Source organism: Phallusia mammillata, chromosome 2, assembly GCF_965637545.1.
Source record: "Phallusia mammillata chromosome 2, kaPhaMamm4.hap1.1, whole genome shotgun sequence".
Lineage (NCBI taxonomy): Eukaryota > Metazoa > Chordata > Ascidiacea > Phlebobranchia > Ascidiidae > Phallusia > Phallusia mammillata.
In genome coordinates, this window is record NC_137253.1 from 30,318,607 (window position 1) to 30,341,056 (window position 22,450).

Genomic DNA, 22,450 nt, shown 5'->3' on the forward strand with positions numbered 1-22,450 from the left:
CTTATCGAGTAATTAACGAAACCATTAGTCAGTGCACGGCCTAGATACACATTCCGGAAGTCACGAGCCCGCACATCCTTTGATCGACTTTCACCAGTGTCTCGATATAAATAATCAAGCCGCGACGGTGAGGAGTCATATAGCATATTTCAAATTTGAGGTTTCAATGCCAAGCAAGGGACAGTTTCGCCTATGCAATACTTCATTTGGGGTATGCTTTGCGTGTGCGTGCCCAAGGTACTTGTCAGAGTTGTAAACGGGCCTGAAACTGGAGCCCGAACCCGACCGGAACCCGAAAATACAAGCCCGAAACCCGGTCCAAACTGTTTTTGAGAAGCCCGTTTAGGCCCGAAAGTTTGATTGACATGCGTATTCATTAAATCCTAAAAGACAACAAACACAATAGACAATTGGTGTTAAACATTGCTTTTTAGAGCTGTTTGACATTAGGTAAGGTGCAGCAAATAGCTTCTTAACAAGTTAAATTAAAAAAAAAAAATACTGACACAGACTGTAAAGTCAGGCCAAAATGAGGCCAGTTTTTTTAAGAAACCTGAGCCCGAACCCGGGACAGACCCGGCCCGAACCCAGCCCGACTTACAACTCTGTTGCGTGTTTTAAGGGCCCCAAAAATAGTCAACAATACACGTTTTAAAAGAACATAAAATAAATTACGAATTATACGTGCTTCCATGTTACTAACGTGACATAAAGCCATCAATATATTCCAACAAATATGTGTTATGATATTTTTAGTAGTAATGGTAGAGAATGTTTAAAACAGATCATTAGACATCAAATATATGTAAGCTTAAATAGCACCGATTTGTACTAAGTTAGCTTCTAGCTTTACTTAAGGTGAATAATCAATAAATAATCAGTTAAGCGTTGTACAACTGTTGTTGATTACTGACTATGCAATAAAGTCAATTTATTTTTGACACTTGTTTCAAAAATTAGTAATTTATTTGCAACATGCTCAAACGAAACAAAACAATTCTGTACACTGGAAACCGCTTTAACCAACATTCCCAAACAAATAGGACACAAAATACACAACTAACAAAATGGAGTTACAAAAACAAATGTGAAGGCAATTGTTTTTGTAAAAATCAATGTTATTCGACTTTTGTGACTTATGGTAGAAACAAAGTTATGTGTTATGAGACAATTTAAATGAAATTGCTATTTATCATGTGCAGACTATGTTACAGCTGTTTTCAATGCAAATTTGTTTTGACCCACAATCTTGTTTCTCTTGCATGAACTGGTGTCCAATAACTATCGTGTCATTCTCTCACATTAGAACTTTTGCCTTGATTTAGTTTTACCAAGGAATTCAAAAGATTGAACGTTGTTTCTTAATTAAAAAAACGCTTGGTATTTACAGTTCTGACAATATCCATGCTACAAGTTCTTAAATGTCTTTAAGCAGACAAACATCATCTGCATATGAAGGATCCATTTCTGTTTCTTCTGATTCGTCCTGACGTTTTGTTTCATAAGCAGTGCTCTGTTGCGCCACTGTGTGGTCGTGCGCTGGCGGTCTGTTAACCACTTGGTAGGGCTGTTGAGTTTGCACTCCTGGTGAGATTAAATGACTTGGTCACCATAATGTTTATTCCATTCAAAAATTACGTAAATAACCCCCGCTTAGCGTACTGTGATTTAAACAAACTTTAAAGTTTAATGTGAATGTTTGTTTAAAATATGTCAATTGGCAAAAAAAGAAGAAAGAGAGAACCCTCTTAAGCGGCGATTCTTACAAAAGATAGTAAACCTCGTTCAAACCGGATTCGTTTAATCCGAATCTTTGACTAATCCAGACAAAACTTGAGGTACAAATGATATGTTACGTTAGTATTGAACTTATTGATATCGGATAAACCTGATCTTCGCCTATTCCGGACAAAGTTTTCGGCCCAACGGGTCCGCATTAACCAAGGTCGAATGCAGTTCCAAGGTGTCGAAAAGGGTGTTGGTACTTACCCTGACCAATTTGAGGTTGAGTCTGTCCCACGTAGGGTTGCATAACAGGAACATTCCCCTGACTAGCCATCACGTAACCCGATTGGTTTTCTTCGAGAATCTAAAAGAAAATGTTTCGGAAATGGATTTGTTAATAAGTACAAATAAGCCTGCCTTTTGATTTGTTTATAGCTGTTAATTGTTTTTTGGTCCAATTTAGATTATCAGGTATCTTTTTTTATTTTTATGCTATGTGCTATCGTTAAATAAAGGTCTATACGCTACCGTTAAATAAATAGGTAAGTGACCCATCTTGCCTCTACGTGCCGTTGCCCATGTTTGCAAGTAACGAAATCCATACCTGATAGGATCCCGGGCAGCACATGCAGCAACTTGAAGACCCTATATCCACCGGTGAAGCACAGCAACACAAGCAAGCACTCGTTATGCAGAAAGCCAGGGTTATAAAACTTAACACGGCAATAGCAGCCTCACAAGCAAAACCGAAAGTGTACACATAATCCTGAAAACACAAAAACACCACCCTAAAAGCCATTTCGATATTTGTCTTGCTGGTTATAGGAATTTTTCTCTTTCCTAGGACAAGCTTTTCTGGGACTCATTGTTATGATAATAATTAGATGTGACCTTAAAGAATTCTGTACAATATTGTTACGTTAAATCAAGAGGAATTTAACAAAATGGGAAGTTTATCCTGACCGACAAAGCGAAATACAAAATTACTCTTATTGCGGCAATATACAGTGCACATCTTTGACTGTGCTTCAAATTGATCAACAAGAAGGATTTTACTGTTTCACAATTTTAGATACAATTATGGCTTACTTTCAGGAGTTACATATTTTCATTAGGAAATATATATAACCCTTGGATCAATTGCGTCAAATGTTTTAAAATAGGTCTACTTTTTTTCATTTCTTACGGCACGTTTTAGCTGGTAAACAAACAAACAAGAGCAGTAAAATGTGTCTTCTTCTGAAAAAGATACGTTAATTTAAAACAATACAGGCGAATCTGGTTTATCGCATGAGCAATTAGCCATTTTTATGCATATAACCTGATTACGCGATTAAGCGAACGAACCCTAATCCCTATGCATTTAAACAGATTTCGTAGTAAACCAGCATGCAAGTAGGCGGATTCTTCTGTACTTGTACTTACCATAAAGCTGAAGTAATATATCATGGCAAACGACACTGACGTTGATAACATACTGCCTGATGCCACAGCTCCGATAATCGAGAATGCCATGTGACAGTTGACCTACAAAATCATAAACGATCACAAAAAAATGCAATATAAAGGACATATAACGGTTTTTTTACCAGACATGGCGTTACAGATTTTTTCCCGCAATGTGTCCCGAGCACTCCTCCTATAATAACCTGTAAAAATAACAACATTAATACTGCAATATAGATATGAACGTTGCCCAGTAATGGTATCCTTTGTAGATCATGCGTTTAGGTTTCACTCAAGACAAGTTTTACGCTTCCAAATTGGAGATGAAGAACTAAACAGTTATTGAAGTGCATTAGATTTGCAATGGCACTACTCTCCTAAATCTAAAGGCCCCAATGTCTGTGTCTGACCGTGGTAGCAATATAACCTGACTTTTTGGTCTTTATACCGCGAAACAAATATTTCGGTGAAATTTAAAAAATGATGCATGATTTGTACCTGTTTTTGTTATTAAACAGTCTAAATTTTTAAATGATTTGAATCAAGAATCGTTTTTTACATTATATCGTCTGCGGGTGATTCCTCACACAGGAAAGTGGTTTGATGGTTTACACAAAACACTTTCACTTACCCAAATTCCACCCCAGAGGCCTTCACCCCAGGTTGGGTATCTATAAGAATCATAGGGCCAATCCCCGCTTGTGGGTTTGCCACCTACTCCAGTGTTTATGCTGATGATCACCGCCAACCCAAGCAAGGAACAGATCGTCCCGAAAAGCGCCTCTGTCATCTGTGACAAAACAAGCGTGTGCGTTGAAGCATAAAGTGTCACGTGACCAATCCAATCAATTCGTCGTTGGTTCTCGGCATTGAAACAGAGACATGGTTGGAAAAGCAATTAAAGAAGGTTGTTTCAGGTAGAATTAAAACAACTTTGGTAGTGTAACTGTTAAGTAGTAGATAACTTACAAATTTTTTCACAAAGAATCTATGGATATAGTGACAAAGCTACCAAAATATATTATTGAACAAAACATACCACTTAATATTTTAAAACCACTTTCAGTGTATTACGTCGCTATTATACATTGACTTGTCTGTTTTTCATCTAAGATTTAAAACCATATATCGTGTCCCAACATTCATAAAAACGTTGAACGAAAATAAACTTCCAGTATAAATTGGCTTTCGGCATTGCACACCGTTTTCGACCTGTAAGGTCTCACTAGTGCATCTGGTAGTAACTAGCAACATTGACTGTATGAGCTAAAATACTCCAGTTTGTTGGAGTAACAGACTAAAAAGTCACGCCTCACCAAATCTGTTTGACATCACATCTGGTCATGAACTGGGTTTAAAGCACCAAGCAATTGCTGAGACCTAAAAATGGTATCATATCCATTATCTTGTGCCGTTGCTAGTGAAAATGAAAGTTTTACACACCAGTTTGTCAGACTAATCAGATTTCTTACCCCAAGTGTTTTGATGACATTCTTGTTTCGTTTTAATCGCTCTTCATTGGGTGCTGGGTTAAACACACGAATCACTGAGCCTTGTGCTTGTTGCAGTTGTGGTTGCATTTTTTCACTTTTTTACACAAAGTTTAAAACTAGAAGTTCAAAACTAATATCTAATTTCCAGGTAATACAACGACCACCATATGGACCAAATACAATTTCATAAATTTCTAGATCAACTTAACGTACCTTAGACTCGACTAACAAGCAGTGTACTACGGGTAAAGGCTATTCACATTTATGGTAACAGCTTTAACGTCGTGTTGACTCTACCTGGACAATGTTTTGTTGAACGTCTGTTCTTTATTTGTTGAGCGCCGTTTTTAGATCGTTTAAGACACTGTAAAAATTCCCTGGCCAGGCTGCGTCACATAACAATGGACGTCATTTTATGTCATTTAAAACCGCTTTAACCAACGTTCCCAAACAAATAGGACACAAAATACACATCTAACAAAATGGAGCTACAAAACAAATGTGTGGTTTTGTAAAAAAGTTAACTTTCAACAAATAATGTTAACCGACTTTCGTTGCTGTTTTTTCACAAAAGCTTAAACGTTGTTTTTTAATTAAAAAAAAAAAACGCTTCATATTTACAGTTGTGTCAAAACCCATGCTATAAAGTCTTAAATGTCTTGAAGTAGACAAACATCATCTGCATATGAAGGATCCATTTCTGTTTCTTCTGATTCGTCCTGACGTTTTGTTTCATAAGCAGTGCTCTGTTGCACCACTGTGTGGTCGTATGCTGGCGGTCTGTTAACCACTTGGTAAGGCTGTTGAGTTTGCATTCCTGGTAAGGTTATTAAAAAATGTAGGTTATTTGAATTGTCACCATAATGTACATTCCATTTGACATCTATTTTAATAACTCCAACTTGACTTAATGCAAAACCTATATTATGCAACTTTTACATGGAAACTTACAGACTTGACAGACTATTCCTTCTTGCTCAAAGAAATAATTAGCCGTACTTGAGGGATAAGTAAAATTATAGGTTAAAACCATTTTAATAGGCCTGACGTACTGTGTGTTAAACAAACTTGGATGGGAAATTTTGTTTCAAACCTGTCAATCAGCAATCAAGAAGAAAGAGAAAAACCTCTTATAAAACTAATAAGCGGTGACTTTTACGAAGTATAGGTAACCTCGGTAGAACCGGTTGACCCGGATCTTTGCCTAATTTGGACACAATTTGACGTACAAATGATTTGAAATACGGTAAGGCTTTAACTAATCCACTTGGGATAAACCGTATCTTTGCCTGCTCCGAAATAAAAATGGTCCAAACGAGGTCTCTGTATTTCAAACTACTGCAGGTCCAAATGTCGCAAAAAATAGTGGTAGTACTTACCCTGGCCAACATAACGTTGAGTCTGTGTCACGTAGGGTTGCATAACAGGGACATTTCCCTGACTAGTCATCACGTAACCCGATTGGTTTCCTTCAAGAGTCTAAAAGAAAATGTTTTTTGAAATGGATTTTTTTGATTATCAGGTCTCGTTTTTTGACTTTTATGCTATATGCTACCGTTAAATAAATGTCTACATGGATTTCTTGTACTGATTCGGCCTAGAGACGGTGACTTGCAAACAGGGGCGCCCGCAAAAGTTCTTCCAGAGGTGGTCAAACTTTGAAATACTCACTTGCAGGGATAGACTACTATATCAAGTAATTATGTGCACATGAAATAAAATTTATGCAGTAGATTTGCGTCAACGATGACAAATCCCCCAACAGCCACGCAACTGGGAACCATTGTCAGTTTAAAAAGCATAAAAACGACAGAGGTCGTAGTCGATTGTTCGGACATTTGCTTTGACTATATCAACTTCTCTTCTTAGAGCATTTGCGTTTTTCAGTCATCACAGTTTTCGTAAAAAGATTGTAATTTCGGGGTCTTATATAATTCCAGGGGGGACTGCCCCCTCTTGCATAAGTGACGATGCCCATGTTTGCAAGTAACGAAATCTATACCTGATAGGACCCTGGACAACACGTGCAGCAACTTGAAGATCCAACGTCTACAGGAGAAGCACAGCAACACAAGCAAGCACTCGTTATACATAGAGCCAGGGTTATAAAACTTAACAGGGCAATAGCAGCGTCACAAGCGAAACCGAAAGCGTAGACATGATTCTGAAAACACAAAAACACCACCCTAAGCAAAAACTATTTCGCCATTTGTCTCGTTAGTTATGGGATTTTTTTGTAAAAGCTTTTCTGTGACTCTTTACTATGGTGGCAATTGGACGTGACCTTAAAGAACCTTAAATAATACTGTAAAATATTGTTACGTTAAACCAAGAGGAATGAAAGCAATACCCGGATTACGCGATTAAGCGAACGATTTTTTTGAACAAATTTTATGACGGTTTGACAATCCCTATGCATTTAAACAGATTTTGTAGTAAACCAGCATGCAAGTAGGCGGATTCTTCTGTACTTGTACTTACTATAAAGCTGAAGTAATATATCATTGCAAACGACACCGACGTTGATAACATACCGCCTGAAGCCACAGCTCCGATAATCGAGAATGCCATGTGGCAGTTGACCTACAAAATCATATGTGATCACAAAATTGATGCCATATAAAGGGGATATAACGTTTTTTACCAAACATGACGTAACAGGTTTCTTTCCGCAGGCTATTCCGAGCGCTCCTCCTATAATAACCTGCAAAAAAAATTTCAACATTAATACTACAGTGTAGTTATGGACGTGGCCCAGCAATCGGTATCGTTTGTAGATTATGTGTTTCATCAACACTTAGAACTCGTTGTATGCTTCCAAACTTGAGATAAAGAACTAAGCAGATATTGAAGAGCAATAGCTTTGCAGAGGCTGTACTCTCCGATATCTAAAAGTCCGATTGTGTTAGGCCGTGGTAGCGATAAAACCTGGAATTTAAATCTTTATGCAGCGAAACAAATATCCTTGTTCCATTCAAAAAACTTAGTTATGCTTTGCACCTGTTTTTTGTTATTAAACCATCCAAATATTCAATTGAATTTAGACCTTACATAAGAAAGTGTTTCTGCTGGAATTTTCAGTTTACACAAAACTCTTTCACTTACCCAAATTCCACCCCAGAGCCCTTCACCTGAGGTTGTGAACTTATAAGAAGTATATTCGTGTAAAGGGACTGAACCTCCTCCAGTGTTTAAGCTGATGATCACCGCCAGCCCAAGCAAGAAACAGATCGCCCCGAAAAGCGCCTGGATCATCTGTGACAAAAGCAAGCGCGTGCGTTGAAGCATAAAGTATCACGTGACCGATCAATACGTCGGTGGTGCTGGGCGTTGAAACTGAGACATGGTTAAAAACACGATCAAAGAATGTTGTCTGTGGTAGAATTGTAAACACATTATGAAACAACTTGGGTGGTGTAACTGTTAAGTAGTGGATAACTTACAATTTTTTACTTACAAATCTATGAATATAGTGAGAAAGCTACCAAAATATATTATTGAATAAAACATACCACTTTTAATAAATTAACATTTTCAAACCACTTTTTAATGTTAGACGTCTCTATTATGCATTGACTTGTCCCTACATTCGTAAAAATAAACTTCAAGTGTAAATTGGCTTTCGACATTGCACTCAGTTTTCGACCTGTAAGGTCTCATTAGTGCAGTAGGTAGCAACATTAACCGTATGAGCTAACATACTCCAGTTTGTGGGAGTTACAGACTAAAAAGTCACGCCTCACCAATTCTGGTTGACGCCACAACTGGTTATGTAGCACAGAGGCACTGGGCCTAGTACGGTCAAACAATGGATTAGAATTAAAAATGGTATCATATCCATTACCTTGTGCTGTTGCTAGTGAAAACAAAAGTTGAACACACTTACCCCAAGTGTTTTGATGACATTCTTGTTTCGTTTCAGGCGTTCTTCACTGGGCCCTGGGTTAATCACAATCATTGAGCCTCGTACTTGTTGCAGTTGTGGTTGCATTTTTTTCAGTTTTTTACACAAAGTTTACAACTTGAAATTCACAAATAACAACTAATTTCTAGTTAGTTCAACGACCTCTCTATGGACCAAATTCAATTTCGAAAATTTCTCTTCCAACTAAACCTACCGTAGACTCGACTAACAAGCAGTCTACTTCGGGCAAAGGCTATTCTCATTTATGGTAACAGCATTAACGTCATGTTGACTCCACCTGTTAAATATTTTTCTGAGCGTCTGATCTTTATTTGTTGAGCGCCGTTTTCAGCTCGTTCAAGACGCTGTAAAAATTCCCTGGCAAGGTTGTCTGACATAAAAATGGAAACCGTTTATGCTTGGTTAGCCATGAATAATGAATATAACTGCATAATATCGAATTACCTTGATGGGCTAATGTAAAGCATCGTAGTGAATTTAAAATGCTTCTTGGCTAAATGCTTGCAAGTAAATTATTTCGGCACATGTGATTAGTGTGTTCAAGGAATTTTGTCTGTTACTTTTATTCAAATCGTTTATTAGAAGAAGTAATGTTACGCCTTTTTTTCGGTTCTGCTGCAATAACGGGCTGTCAGTACCCAAATCAACTTGTATTAAAATATTAAAAGAGTAAAACGATAAAAAGGCAAGCAGCGCAGATATACAGTCGCGACACAACCACTGCTCAACACCAACTCCAACTCCAACTCCAACTGCGGGTCTCTCAGCCGCGTGGGGCCACGTCCCCTCGACAATTCGTTACAGCAAACAAGACATAGAAATATGTTATGACGTCATAAATAGGTGACAAAATAAAAACGTAACACACTTCCCCCGCTACATGTTGCTGTGCCCCCTGGTACAACGCTAAGCAACAAACAGTATAATGCATGAAGGTAAACCCATGACACTGATAACAAGAAATTTTGTGTCCAAATGAACTGACAAAAACGTTTGATACAGGCGTAGACATAAAGTGAAAAATAGTGAAAGCAACTTAAGTGCATAGTAAACAAACAAAGAAAGAGTGTAAGGCAATAAACAAGAAACAATATGTACTAATTTCATATTAGATAACGAATTGAAACAAAACAACCGTGAGGGAAACAAAACAAATGTGCCACAAAACAAAACAACTTTTTTCGAACTTTAAATGTTAGGTGACATAAAGGAAGTGACTTAACTAAGGTGACAATGTAAAGTGAAACATATTATTGGAAACACATCAGAATGTAATCTGTAACAAATATAAGATTGGACAGAACAAGTGAAAATACAATGTTCCCGCTAATACTACGTAATAACACACAACAAAACATTGAGCATCGCATGTGTCAAGTATAGCAGCACACATGTATGGCGCTCAAATCAATACCCGAATCATTTTTTTTTGGCTGCGTATCTAATCGGGGGCTGGGTAAAATCGTAGCTGTCGTGTCTGACGACTTGGTCGTTCTTTATAGGTCTGCCGTGCCCTGTAACGCCCAGGGTGTTGTAAAATAGGAGTCGACTGCTGTGCTGTACCTTTTTCAATTACTTGTTCGAGTGCGTCTCTTTCTTGCTTCTGCAATGCCTTCTGGGGAACCCAAAGTTCGCTAAGCCGCTTTTGGTGTTCATTATTTCCCAAACACGGTTTGTTTTCAACTCTTGTGTCTGTCACATACTCGGCTGCTACAATATCGTCAAAACACGCTTCCATGCTCTTCTCGATCACTTGCGTTGATTCGAAAAGCGTAACGTCAGAGTGTAGCGGGCACGGAACTGACACTTCGTTTTTTGGTCGAATAACAATTGGTTCATTTCCGGACAGCGTCATCAACTTGTAGTTTACCACACAATTTTGGTTCTGTAGAAAATCCATGCCTAGTATGCACTCCTCTCTCTCGTTGCTGTTAATCCTATGCGTTAGTGTATCTTGACGCTTTACCTCGGGCTCCTGACAGTGATAAGGGAACGGTGTCGTTTGTTGGGCACTTCTTTGCAAGTTCCAATCCTGTATACGTGGTCTTCTTTGGCTGCAATTTCTCGGAAAATGTCCCTCGCCATTACAATTATAGCACCTACGAGAGGAAAATCTCTTGCTCTTATTGCGCAGATCGTTTATTTCAAATCGCAGTTGTTTGATTTACTCAGTCAAGCGTTTTAACTGATCGGTGACTGGGTCAACTTCAGGTTTCAGCAGGGCAACATCGAAGTCCCGCGTTATCACAATAAAATCGTCCGCGTTGATTATTCGACGCGACGCTTCTCTGAAGCTTGGTTCTTCCTTCGAGCAATTTTCGCGCTGTAAAGTATCTGCGAGGCGTTTGTCCCTAAGGCCGGTAAGCAAGGAAGTGTACAGCATTGCATTCCTTAGTTTGTTGTCTTCTGGAAATGCTTGGTTTCCAAGCGCCACAAGAGCCGACACGAAGTCTCTGTTGGTTTCATCCACTGTTTGAGTGCGTCTTGCCAGCCTTATAGCCTTGCCCTAATCTTCGTATAATTGCATGCGGCAACGGCAGTGGCTCGTTTCTTTAGCTGCTTATAAGCCACACCATACAAGTTTTCATTTTCAGTTTCTAGAATGTCAAACCTGAGAGCAGATGGTAGTGCCAACAAAAATGCACGTCGTTTAGCAGCTTCATTTGCTTCAACGCTTTCACAAAAAGATTCAAAGTTATTGATAAATGATCGAACATCGCTTCCTGCCTCAAATTTTGGAGGTTGTAAAACAAGATTGATTCTTCTGACAACAGCAGTCCTGGCGTGCTCGCCAAATTTTCTGTTACGCTTTTTTTCGGTTCTGCTGCAATAACGGGCTGTCAGTACCCAAATCAACTTGTATTAAAATATTAAAAGAGTAAAACGATAAAAAGGCAAGCAGCGCAGATATACAGTCGCGACACAACCACCGCTCAACACCAACTCCAACTGCGGGCTTTTCAGCCGCGTGGGGCCACGTCCCCTCGACAATTCGTTACAGCAAACAAGACATAGAAATATGTTATGACGTCATAAATAGGTGACAAAGTAAAAACGTAACAGTAATACTTGACATCAAGCTATTACTTTCCTAATCGTGTTTACGTGGTTTAACCTTCTTACAAGAAGTTCATGAATCTGATGTGGCTGTTTTATTTTTTTCAACATGACCATTTTTACGTTACTTGGTGAAACATTCTGCTTCCATATGCTTACCAAGCGAAATCACTACCTACTATGCCATTTTTTCTTTTGTTGCAAATATTTTTCCACCTTTGCTCAAATGCCATATAGTGCATACCGAGTAAAAACGTAAACAATTCAATGTAAGGGGTATAGTTTCATGCCTAAAGCATCGCCTAGTCTAGTTTGCTTAAATAATTAGCGCCCAAATCACTTTATGCTTCATAATTACGACTGACTCGACTCATACTAATTCAAACCTTAAGTTATACAAAATCTTTTTAAGTTCTACACAGGTGATGTCGTACGGGAAGTGACGTAGATATGCTTTAACTGTAGTCACGTGATGCAGATGTTAACAAAATACGTCACTTGGATTTAGAACAATATTGTAATTATCACACAACGGTAAATTGCCTTAACTAATTCTATTTGACTTGCTTAGTTACACACATACGGAACTTAAACATAGCTTACTTATAGGCAGTGTTGCCATCGACCAAAAATAAGGACAACCGAAATATTAAATTTTTATGCGAAATGAAACAAACGTTTTTGAACATATCTTTGCATTGATACGAGCCATGACATAATATTTGCAATATTTTGAGAAGAAACAATATGTTCCAGCAACTGGTTGTTCGTAGAAAATACTAAGTGCATCTCACAACATGCCGGGTCTAGGTTCACTTCTACTTGTAGCAGGAATTTAAATATAGTAATTGTTGAAAATAAGACAAGTAAGAACTACATTCAAAAATAAGGACATTTCTTAGAAATAAGGACAATAAACTTTTCTAAGACATAGCCCTTCAAAATATGGACAAATCTTAGAAATAAGGATGGTATGGCAACCCTGCTTATAGGGAGTTTTTCATTGAACAATAAAACGATGTCACTTTGTAATTTAGACGAGCAAAAATTTGCACAAATTATTATCGCAACGTCTACAACTGTGGCATCATTAATTAAGTAAGTACTGATTACAATACATTTGTCAAAAAGTTGATATGTCAGATAATTGCGTTTGATGCTTCCATTAATGGTAATGTAGCGAAATTAACTGATGCTAATTCTACAATAATTATTTACGAAATTAGCTCGTTTTGACTGGCTAGCTCAAAATTTGCAAGGAAGTCGAATAGTCCAACGGTTTGATGTAACCTGACTGCAAATTCATGTTGGAACTTTGTAAAACTTCCTGTCCAAGTTAATTAGGATGTAAATACGACTTCATGACCTGGTGTTTACGTGCTTTAGATGAGTGCTTTGTCCTGTGCTGTGATTAGGCGCTGCTTTGTGCAGGATTTGCTCAAGAGCCATTTGCAAGAGCACATGTGTGCATTTTAACGCTTTTATCCGGGGTATATAAAAAACCGCCCTGGTTCATTTCAGCTCTTGTTTGTCGGGCTTTTCCTTCTGAAGTTATAAACAAACGAACCGAAGTACCAGACACCTGTGCATAGATCACAGGAGCTCTGAACTTGGTGCCTGTTCAATTTAGCAAATCATTAACAAAAACCCATCACATTCCCTTACACTTACTACGTATAATTATTCAATGGTTTAATTCTTCACCGCAACATACAATAGCAATAAGGGAAGCGAAGCAAACTTTTTTTGCTGAAAATGTTTTTTTCGTTTCGTTCACACAATTACTTGGTTGAACCAAATGTTGCATTACAAACTGTTTGTCTACATCAAGCATCAGGTATTGTGAGATACTTGACCCAAACTTATTCCGTTTCACAGTAGGGTACTCCCCTCTAACTACCCGCTTTCGGGTTAAACCAAAACAGTTTTGTTAATTTTTTTTCATTTAATGTGCGCGACACTTTGTCTGATGGTAATTTCTTCACAATTTTTCGTACATCAATCATTTGAGGTGAAATTTAAAGTGACCACCTCCAAACAGAAGTGTTAAGTTATTAACCCTTCCAAACCATCCGCTTATATCATTTTTAAGCCCAGAGAGTTATAAAAATTGGATCAAACCAGAAAGTACAAGCCCAAAACCTGATCTGAATCTGTTTGTTTTGTTTGTTTTTTACAAATTTACAGTTTATTACCGTCTACTGCACATAACTCGTCGGACGATTGTTAAAAATCTGTAAAAGGCTAAAATGTTGCCTTTTAATTCCCAAAATGTTATTTACAGTTCTGACAATATCCATGCTATAAGTTCTTAAATGTCTTGAAGCAGCCAACATCATCGGCATATGAAGGATCCATTTCTGTTTCTTCTGATTCATCCTGACGTTTTGTTTCATAAGCAGTGCTCTGTTGTACCAATGTGTGGTCGTATGCTGGTGGTCTGTTAACCACTTGGTAGGGCTGTTGAGTTGGCAATCCTGGTAAGGTTGTTTGAAAAATGATTATGTGACTTTGTCACTATAATGTGGATTGCATTTAACAACTATTTTAATCACCCCAGCTTCACTCACTGCTAGCCCTGGTGTACAATTTTCACAAACTCCTTCTTAAGCAAACAAACATTTTAGGTTTTCAAACTTCGCAAGTTAATCAAATTTGGAAATCTGCCAATTGACAATCAACAAGAAAGAGGATACCTCTGTATGAAACCAATCACACCCCTTAAACTGTGATTCATGCAAAGTACAGTAAACATCGGTTAAACCGGATTCGGTTAACGACAAAACTCGAGGTACAAATGAAATGTAATGTGGTCTTGAACTAATCGACATCAGTGAATCCGAATCTTCGCCTATTTCAATTTTTGAGCGGCCAAACGTGTCCGGATTAACCGAGTTCTACTGCAGTTCCAGAAGCGCAAAAAATAGTGTTGGTACTTACCCAGGCCAACTTGACGCTGAGTCTGTGTCACGTAGGGTTGCATAACAAGGAAATTCTCCTGACTAGACATCACGAACCCCAATTTGTTATCTTCGAGAATCTGAAAACCAATATATTTAGCGTTTTTGAAATAGATTTGTTTTTTGAAAGCAAAACGTGCACGCCTTTTTGATAGTTTATAACTGTCAATTGCTCTTTGTTCCAGGTTGATCATCTGTCTTTTTGTGACTTTTGGGCATATAAATGTCTACTATGGTTACATTTTATATAGAATTTACTGATCTGTAACAATTTTAAACGCGTATTTAAACACATAAGAATAAATGTTTAGGTTTTTCTTAACGTGTGTGAGGCGGGGTTGGAACCCACATCCTTTTGAATCATAACAAACTTTGAATTGATGAATAAAAAAGTTGTATGAATACAATTTGTAGAGTTTACACATCAATGTATATTATTTGAGACACGCAAATACCCAACACATAACAAAATGTGCTGAGTCAACCTAGAGACGCTGACTTGCAAGTAAAGAGACCCATACCTGATAGGATTCTGGACAGCACGTGCAGCAACTTGAAGATCCAACGTCCACAGGAGAAGCACAGCAACACAGGCAGGCGCTCGTTATACAGAGAGCCAAGGTTATAAAACTTAACACGGCAATAGCAGCGTCACAAGCGAAACCAGCTTCGAACACAAAATCCTAAAAACACAAAAACACCACCTTAAGCAAAAGCTGTTTTGCCAATTGTCTTGTTAGTAATTAAAAAAAAAGTTTTTCTGGGACTCTTTGCCTTGGTAACAATAGGACGTGACCTTAAAGAATACTGTTATTGTTACGTAAAATCAAGTGGAGTTTAACAAAGAGGGAGGCTGGCCGACAAAGAAACATACAAAATAACTCTAATTGCAAAAATATTTTCATTCGAAAATATATAACCCAAACAAACAAAACCAAACAATAAAACATTTGATACAACAACAAAAAGATTTGACACAACAAAACCACAATAACTTGTTGAAATTTTAACTAAAGTCTATTGATGGGACGATTGTTATTGAAAACTGATGTCAAGGTTGTTAAATGTGGATAGTTTGTTTTAATAACGCATTTTACCAATCAGCAAAATCAATCAGAAACATGATTTTGAACATCAGAGATTCACGGATGCTTTTAATGCTCGAAAATCGTTCGCATTTTAACCAGTGGACTAAAGTTTTATCATTTCGCCAGTCAGCAACTGAACAATCGCGTTTATCACTGTTTTGGTATTTAATTAAAACGATTGTGTTTCGTAGTATGTAAAAAACTTGAAGAAACCGTCTCGAAAGTAATGTCTTTTCATTAGTTACTTAACACTACAATTGTGTACACTTTGTACTAAAAAACACAACAACCAAACAACAGCAGTAAAAACATTTTGAAACAAATTTTATGATAGTTTGACCATCTTATGCGTTTAAACAGATATTTTTGTAAACCAGCATGCAAGTAAGCGGATTCACCTGTACTTGTACTTACTGTAGAGTTGAAGCTATATATCATTGCAAACGGCACCGATGTTGAGAACATACTGCCTGAAGCCACAGCTCCGATAATCGAGAATGCCATGTGACAGTTGACCTACAAAATCATAAATGATCACAAAACAAATGCCATAATGATTAACGATTTTTACCAAACATGGCGTTACAGGTTTCTTTTCGCAGGCTATTCCGAGCGCTCCTCCTATAATAACCTGCAAAAAACAACAAATTTCAACATTAATACTACAATATAGTTATGGACGTGGCCCAGTAATCGGTATCGTTTGTAGATTATGTGTTTCACCAACATTGAGAACTCGGTGTATGCTTCCAAACTTGAGATAAAGAACTGTGTACATATTGGAGAGCAATAGCCCAGCAGACGCCTACTGTCCGAAATCTAAGGTCCCAATATCTGTGTCTGGCGGTGGTAGCGATAAAACATGGAATTTAGGTCTTTATACGGCGAAATAGAAATGCTATTTTTTAGATTAAAAAACGATTTATGCTTGTCTTTTGTGAATAATCAGTCTAAATTTTCAACGGATTTGTATCAAGAATCTTTCTTTTACATTCTATTGTTCAGCGGAATATTCCTTCCATAGGAAAGTGTTTCTGCTGGAATTTTCAGTTTTCCAAAACTCTTTTACTTACCCAAATTCCGCCCCAGAGACCTTCACCAGTGGTTGTGTACTTATTAGAACTATAGGATTCGTTTAAATGGACAGAACTTCCACCTGTGTCCATACTGATGATCACCGCCAAACCAAGCAAGGAACAGATCGTTCCCAAGAGCGCTTCGATCGCCTGTGACAAAAACACGTGTGCGTTGAATCGTAACGTATCACGTGACCAATTGAAACAATGACATGGTTGGAAGCACGATCAAAGAAGGTGCGAGATGTAGATTTTTAAACACAGACTTTGGTGATGCAACCGTTAAGTATAAGAACTTACATTTTCCCCAAAAAATCTATGAATATTGTGACAATCCTTACAAAATAATATTATTGATTGAAACATGCCACTTTCAATGAATGTAAGTTGTCTTTATCATTTTTTGAGCCACTTGAAAATACGTCGCTGCCATAAGACAACGTCGCTGTTATACATTGACTTGTCTGTTTTTTCGGCCAAGAAGGCAGTGCACACTATTTTCGACCTGTAAAGTCTCACTAGTGCAGCTGGTAGCAACCAGCAACATTGACCATATAAGCTAACATACTCCAGTTTGTTAGGGTAACATACTGAAAGTCACGTCTCACCAAATCTGTTTGACGCCACAACTGGTCGTAAACTGGACTTAAAGCGGTCAAGCGATTGCTTAGAAATAAAAATGGTTTGATTCGATGATCTTGTACCGTTGCTAGTGAAAATGCAAGTTCAACACACCAATTTGACAGACGTATCTATTTTCTTACCCCAAGTGTTTTAATGACTTTCTTGTTTCTTTTCAACCGTTCTTCACTGGGTCCTGGGTTAATCACAATCACTGAGCCTTGTACTTGTTGCAGTTGTGGTTGCATTTTTTTTTCACTTTATTGTACAAAGTCTAAAACTAGAAGGTCAAAACTAACATCTAATTTCCAGTCAATACAACAACCACTCTATAGACCGAATACAATTTCTTAAATTTCTCAGTCAACTATACCGACAATAGTCTCTGCTAAAAGGCAGTGTTCTTCGGTTAAACGTTATTCACATTCACGGCAACAGCTTCAACGTCGTGTTGAATCTACCTGAAAAATATTTTTCTGAACGTCTGTTCTTTATTTGTTGAGCACCGTTTTTAGACCGTTTAAGACGCTGTAAAAATTCACTGGCAAGGTTGCGTTACATAACAAGTACGTCATTTTATATTTGGTTGACTTAAGCATACGCTTAAGCAACACCGATTTGTGCTAGATTCTAGCTTTATTTAAAGTGAATAATTTTAATAAATTTACAGTTGTACGGAGTTGTACAACTGTTGATGTAAATACTTTTCCTGTTGATTACTGACCATGCAAAAAAGCCTATTCAGTTTTGACACTCATTTCAAAGATTAGTAATTTATTTGCTAGATGCACAACGAAAAAAAAAAATTTCTGTACAGTGGGCTCCGATTTAACCAACAGTCACAAACAAAAGTCAAAACAAATCTATAAAAAGGCTAAAATGTTGCGTTTTAGTTCCCAAAAATGTCATTTTTAGCTCTGACAGTATCCATGCTATAAAGTCTTAAATGTCTTGAAGCAGACAAACATCATCTGCATATGAAGGATCCATTTCTGGTTCTTCTGATTCGTCCTGACGTTTTGTTTCATAAGCAGTGCTCTGTTGCGCCACTGTGTGGTCGTATGCTGGCGGTCTGTTAACCACTTGGTAGGGCTGTTGAGTTTGCATTCCTGGTAAGGTAGTTTAAAAAAACGTAGATTATATGAATTTTAATAACTCCAGCTTGACTTACTACTAGCTCTGATATACAATTTTTCAGCAACTTAATTTACTATTCCTCTTTCTCAAAGAAAACAACATTTTAGGTTTGCAAACTTCGCAAGTTAAATTAATTTTTTTTCTAAATCTGTCAAGTGATTTGGTTAACCCGGATCTTTGTCTATTGCGAAAAAATCTTGACATGCAAATGATTGATAATGGGTAAAGCTTCAACTAATCGACATTGCTTAATCCGGATCTTCGCCTAATCCAATTTTTTGACCCAAGGGGTCTGCATTAACCAGGGTTAAGTCTAGTTTCATGGTGTCGAAAAAAAGTTTTGGTACTTACCCTGACCAGTCTGTGTCACGTGAGGTTGCATAACAGGGACATTCTCCTGACCAGCCATCACGTAACCCAACTGATTATCTTCGAGAATCTAAAAGCAAATTTGTAAAAAATGTGCACACTTTTTAGTAGTTCATAGTTGTCAATTGCTTTTTTGTTCCAATTTGATTATCGGGTCTCTTTTTTGTGCTCTGTGCCACCGATAAACGAATGTCTACAATGGCCATCTTTTTAGGCTAGTTTATATAGATATGTAACGATTTAAAAAACAAAACTAAACATGATAAGCATGGAAAACAAATACAAATTTCGATTTTATGGTATGTACCAATTTTCATAGTTAAAAGCAGCAGCAAAAACGTATCTAAACACAAAAAAAATATAACGTTAGATTTTGCTTTAGGTAAGGGTTGTCCGACCTTTTTGGCCAAGGGGGCCACATGGGGTTTACGAATGATTGCGCGGGCCACTATACTGTTACTGCTAATTTGGAATCTTAGAAATAGCTGTCTTATAATTTCGAATTTAAATCCTCGCACCGAATTCTAATCTCGTTTACAGTTATCAGAACAATAAACACACCAAGATATAGTTAAATCAGATGGAAAACCACAACCTTTTGAACCGTCACAATCTTGGTTGATATGATCAATAAAAAAGTTGCCTATGTTTATAATGTACATTGCAGGCATAATATCTGGAATTCTATCGCAATGGGTATTTTACTGAAAACACAATTCCCAAACACGCTAATTTTTTATTTTATTTTTATTTAAAGAAACAAACTTTTGAGAAAATAAATGACTAGACGCTGGTCAGACTAGAGACGCCGACTTGCAAGTAACAAAATCTATACCTGATAGGACCCTGGACAACACGTGCAGCAACTTGAAGATCCTACGTCCACAGGAGAAGCACAGCAACACAAGCAAGCACTCGTTATACATAGAGCCAGTGTTATAAAACCCAACACAGCCATAGCAGCCTCACAAGCGAAACCAAAAGCGTAGATATGATCCTGCATAAAGAAGCAAAGTTTGAGCCAAGACTTATTTCTGCAATCCATCTTTAAAATTAAGTAATACTGTACAATACCTATATACGCGATAGGCTGGTCCTGACCGACAATGACAAAAATATTATAATCGTTGCACCAATATTGCACTACTTGGCTGTGCTTTAAATTACTCTACCAGTGAAAAGGGTTCCATTTTCTTACCATTTCACCAATATCTAGTTTCAAAGGTTTTAACTATTACTTATGTTACAAACTAAGTTAATCAGACAAATGCATTTTATCACATAACAAAAATTTTGGCATTTAATCGGAAGCTTTTCTTTGTATTTTCCCGGATGATTTGATTAAGCCAGTGCTTCTCAAATTGTGGTAGAGCAGATTCCTAACATACCTAATTTAAGTCCAATCTAAATTTGCAACTCAACTGATCCAACGTTGCTAGCCAGTTCTGGTTTGGGCGAAACTCATGTTTTGGACAATGCTAAATATGCTGAGCAGGTTAAGAAAACCCACTCCCAAAATTGAGAATACCATGTGACAGTTGACCTACAAAATATTACATGATCACAAAAATCCCATTATGATATAAGCATAACGGTTTCTTACCAAACATGGCAATACAATTTTTTTCGTTCCGCAAGCTATTCCTAGCGCACCTGCAATGATAACCTTCAAGGAAAACAGATTTTTATATTAGTGAATTTTCGTGGAACTAAGTTAGTTAGTATCGGTATCGTTTAAAGACCAAGTGTTTAGACTCACCAAAACATAGAGCAAAACCGGTTATGCTCATTTAAAACTTGAATAAGGGAACCAAAAGTGGAATAGCTTTGCATAGTTTGTAGCTTTACTAATGTAAATGTCTCAAATCTGCCCATCGTAGCGATAAGAACCTAACAGTTTACACAACATTTTTTACTGACCCAAATTCCACCCCAGAGGCCTTCACCCGTGGTCGCGTATAAATAAGGTTGATAACCGAAATCTTTGCTTATGTAAAAGCCTCCTCCTCCGGTGTTTATGCTGATGATCACCGCCAACCCAAGCAAGCAACAGATCGTCCCCAAGAGCGCCTCGATTACCTGTGACAAAACAAAGGTGTGCATTGAAGCGTAAGGTGTCACGTGACCGATCAAGGTCGTTCGTTCTGGGCGTTGAAACAAAGACATTGTTGAAAACACGATCGAAGATCTTGTGAGATGTAGAATTTTAAACACACTATGAAATAACCTAAATGATTCAGCTGTTAAGTAAAAGATAGTTCACATTTTGTTTCTCAAAAAATACATGAAAACTGTCACAAAGCAGCCAAGCTAATACTATTGATAATAACATGTTGGTTGAACATTTATTGTGCCACTTTTAATACAGAACGTCGCTTAAAACTTAAATATATAAAGGCCTTCCTGGTTTCGTTAGAGTTTTTAAAACTATAAATCGTATGTATATATCTATAAAAACGTTGATTGGAAATAAACTTCCTGTGTAAATTGGCTTCAGACATTTCACACTGTTTTGCAGCAGCACGTTTACCGTATGGGTTAGCACAGCCATGACACTTATTCCGTTTGTTGGAAGTTACAGACTAAAAAGTCACGCCTCACTAAAACTATTTGGCACCTTTACTGGTCATGCACCACAAAGGAGCTGGGCTTAAAACTTCGAAGCAATTGCTTAGAAAGAAAAATGGTATCGATTCCAAAATCTTGTACTGGTGTTTTTCTTACCCCAAGTGTTTTAATGACCTTCTTGTTCCGTTTTAACCGTTCTTCACTGGGTCCTGGATTAATCACACGAATCGCTGAGCCATGTACTTGTTGCGGTTGTGGTTGCATTTTTTTCAACTTCTTGTGCAAAGTCTACATCTGGCAGTTCATAGCAAAATACCTAAATTTTAGTTATGACTTTGAGCACTCTATGGACCAAATACAATTTGATAAATTTCCTGACTTGCTATACCTATTATAACGTCATCTAGAAATGTTCTACGGCTTAACATTATTCACATTTACGGCAGCAGCTTTAACGTCATGTTGACTCTACCTGGAAAATATTTTTCTGAGCGTCTGATCTTTATTTGTTGAACGCCGTTTTCAGCTCGTTTAAGATGCTGTAAAAATTCCCTGGCAAGGCTGCTTCACATAAAAATGGAGGTCATATATGCTTGGGTAGCCATGAATATCGAATAACTGCACAATAACGATTCACCTGGCTAGGCCAATGCAACATATAGAAGCAAATTTGACATGCTTCTTGAGTTAACATACGCAAGCAAATTGTTTTGGCTAGTTTGCCTTGTTTTCTAAGATTTCTTTAACTCAATGCAGAATTGTTTATTTACTGGTGTTTCAATTTTCATACGGCAAACTTTAGCTCGAACATTATTTCATCCATGTTTGGCTGTTATACTTTTCAGTAAGCAACAATTCAATTATGTCTAAGCAAACGCTTTGCATGCAAAAAAGTTAACAAACCTTAAAAAGGATGCTGTTCGACTCAGAGTTGTAAACGGGCCCAAAATTCGAGCCCGAACCCGGCGCGAAACCGAAAGTACAA

The 22,450-nt window shown here is 37.5% G+C and overlaps 2 protein-coding genes, 2 long non-coding RNA genes and 1 pseudogene across 4 annotated transcripts; all 5 read right to left on the reverse strand.

The window, feature by feature from the left end:
* Positions 1 to 4,971: 4,971 nt before the first annotated feature.
* LOC145214558 (uncharacterized) lies at positions 4,972 to 8,678 on the reverse strand. The gene is made up of 7 exons (XM_080083112.1): positions 8,551 to 8,678; positions 7,770 to 7,919; positions 7,309 to 7,368; positions 7,146 to 7,247; positions 6,667 to 6,828; positions 6,044 to 6,143; positions 4,972 to 5,481 (listed from the first exon to the last, which is right to left on the reverse strand). Exons 1-7 carry the CDS (start codon positions 8,653 to 8,655, stop codon positions 5,315 to 5,317), a joined length of 846 nt encoding a protein of 281 aa, XP_079939238.1. The 5' UTR covers positions 8,656 to 8,678; the 3' UTR covers positions 4,972 to 5,314.
* Positions 8,679 to 9,586: 908 nt separating this feature from the next.
* Positions 9,587 to 11,763, reverse strand: LOC145213281 (uncharacterized; annotated as a pseudogene).
* Positions 11,764 to 13,393: 1,630 nt separating this feature from the next.
* Positions 13,394 to 17,814, reverse strand: LOC145214005 (uncharacterized). The gene is made up of 8 exons (XM_080082429.1): positions 17,769 to 17,814; positions 17,535 to 17,671; positions 16,768 to 16,920; positions 16,266 to 16,325; positions 16,109 to 16,210; positions 15,128 to 15,289; positions 14,587 to 14,686; positions 13,394 to 14,123 (listed from the first exon to the last, which is right to left on the reverse strand). The coding sequence occupies exons 2-8, from the start codon at positions 17,637 to 17,639 to the stop codon at positions 13,948 to 13,950; spliced, it is 858 nt and encodes a 285-aa protein (XP_079938555.1). The 5' UTR covers positions 17,640 to 17,671; positions 17,769 to 17,814; the 3' UTR covers positions 13,394 to 13,947.
* A 442-nt stretch (positions 17,815 to 18,256) lies between these two features.
* On the reverse strand, positions 18,257 to 19,012 carry LOC145212047 (uncharacterized). The gene is made up of 2 exons (XR_013856640.1): positions 18,880 to 19,012; positions 18,257 to 18,500 (listed from the first exon to the last, which is right to left on the reverse strand). It is a non-coding gene; the product is annotated as an uncharacterized LOC145212047 (long non-coding RNA).
* Positions 19,013 to 20,403: 1,391 nt separating this feature from the next.
* On the reverse strand, positions 20,404 to 20,968 carry LOC145215176 (uncharacterized). Its single transcript, XR_013857225.1, has 3 exons — positions 20,818 to 20,968; positions 20,501 to 20,563; positions 20,404 to 20,440 (listed from the first exon to the last, which is right to left on the reverse strand). It is a non-coding gene; the product is annotated as an uncharacterized LOC145215176 (long non-coding RNA).
* Between the last annotated feature and the right edge of the window lie 1,482 nt (positions 20,969 to 22,450).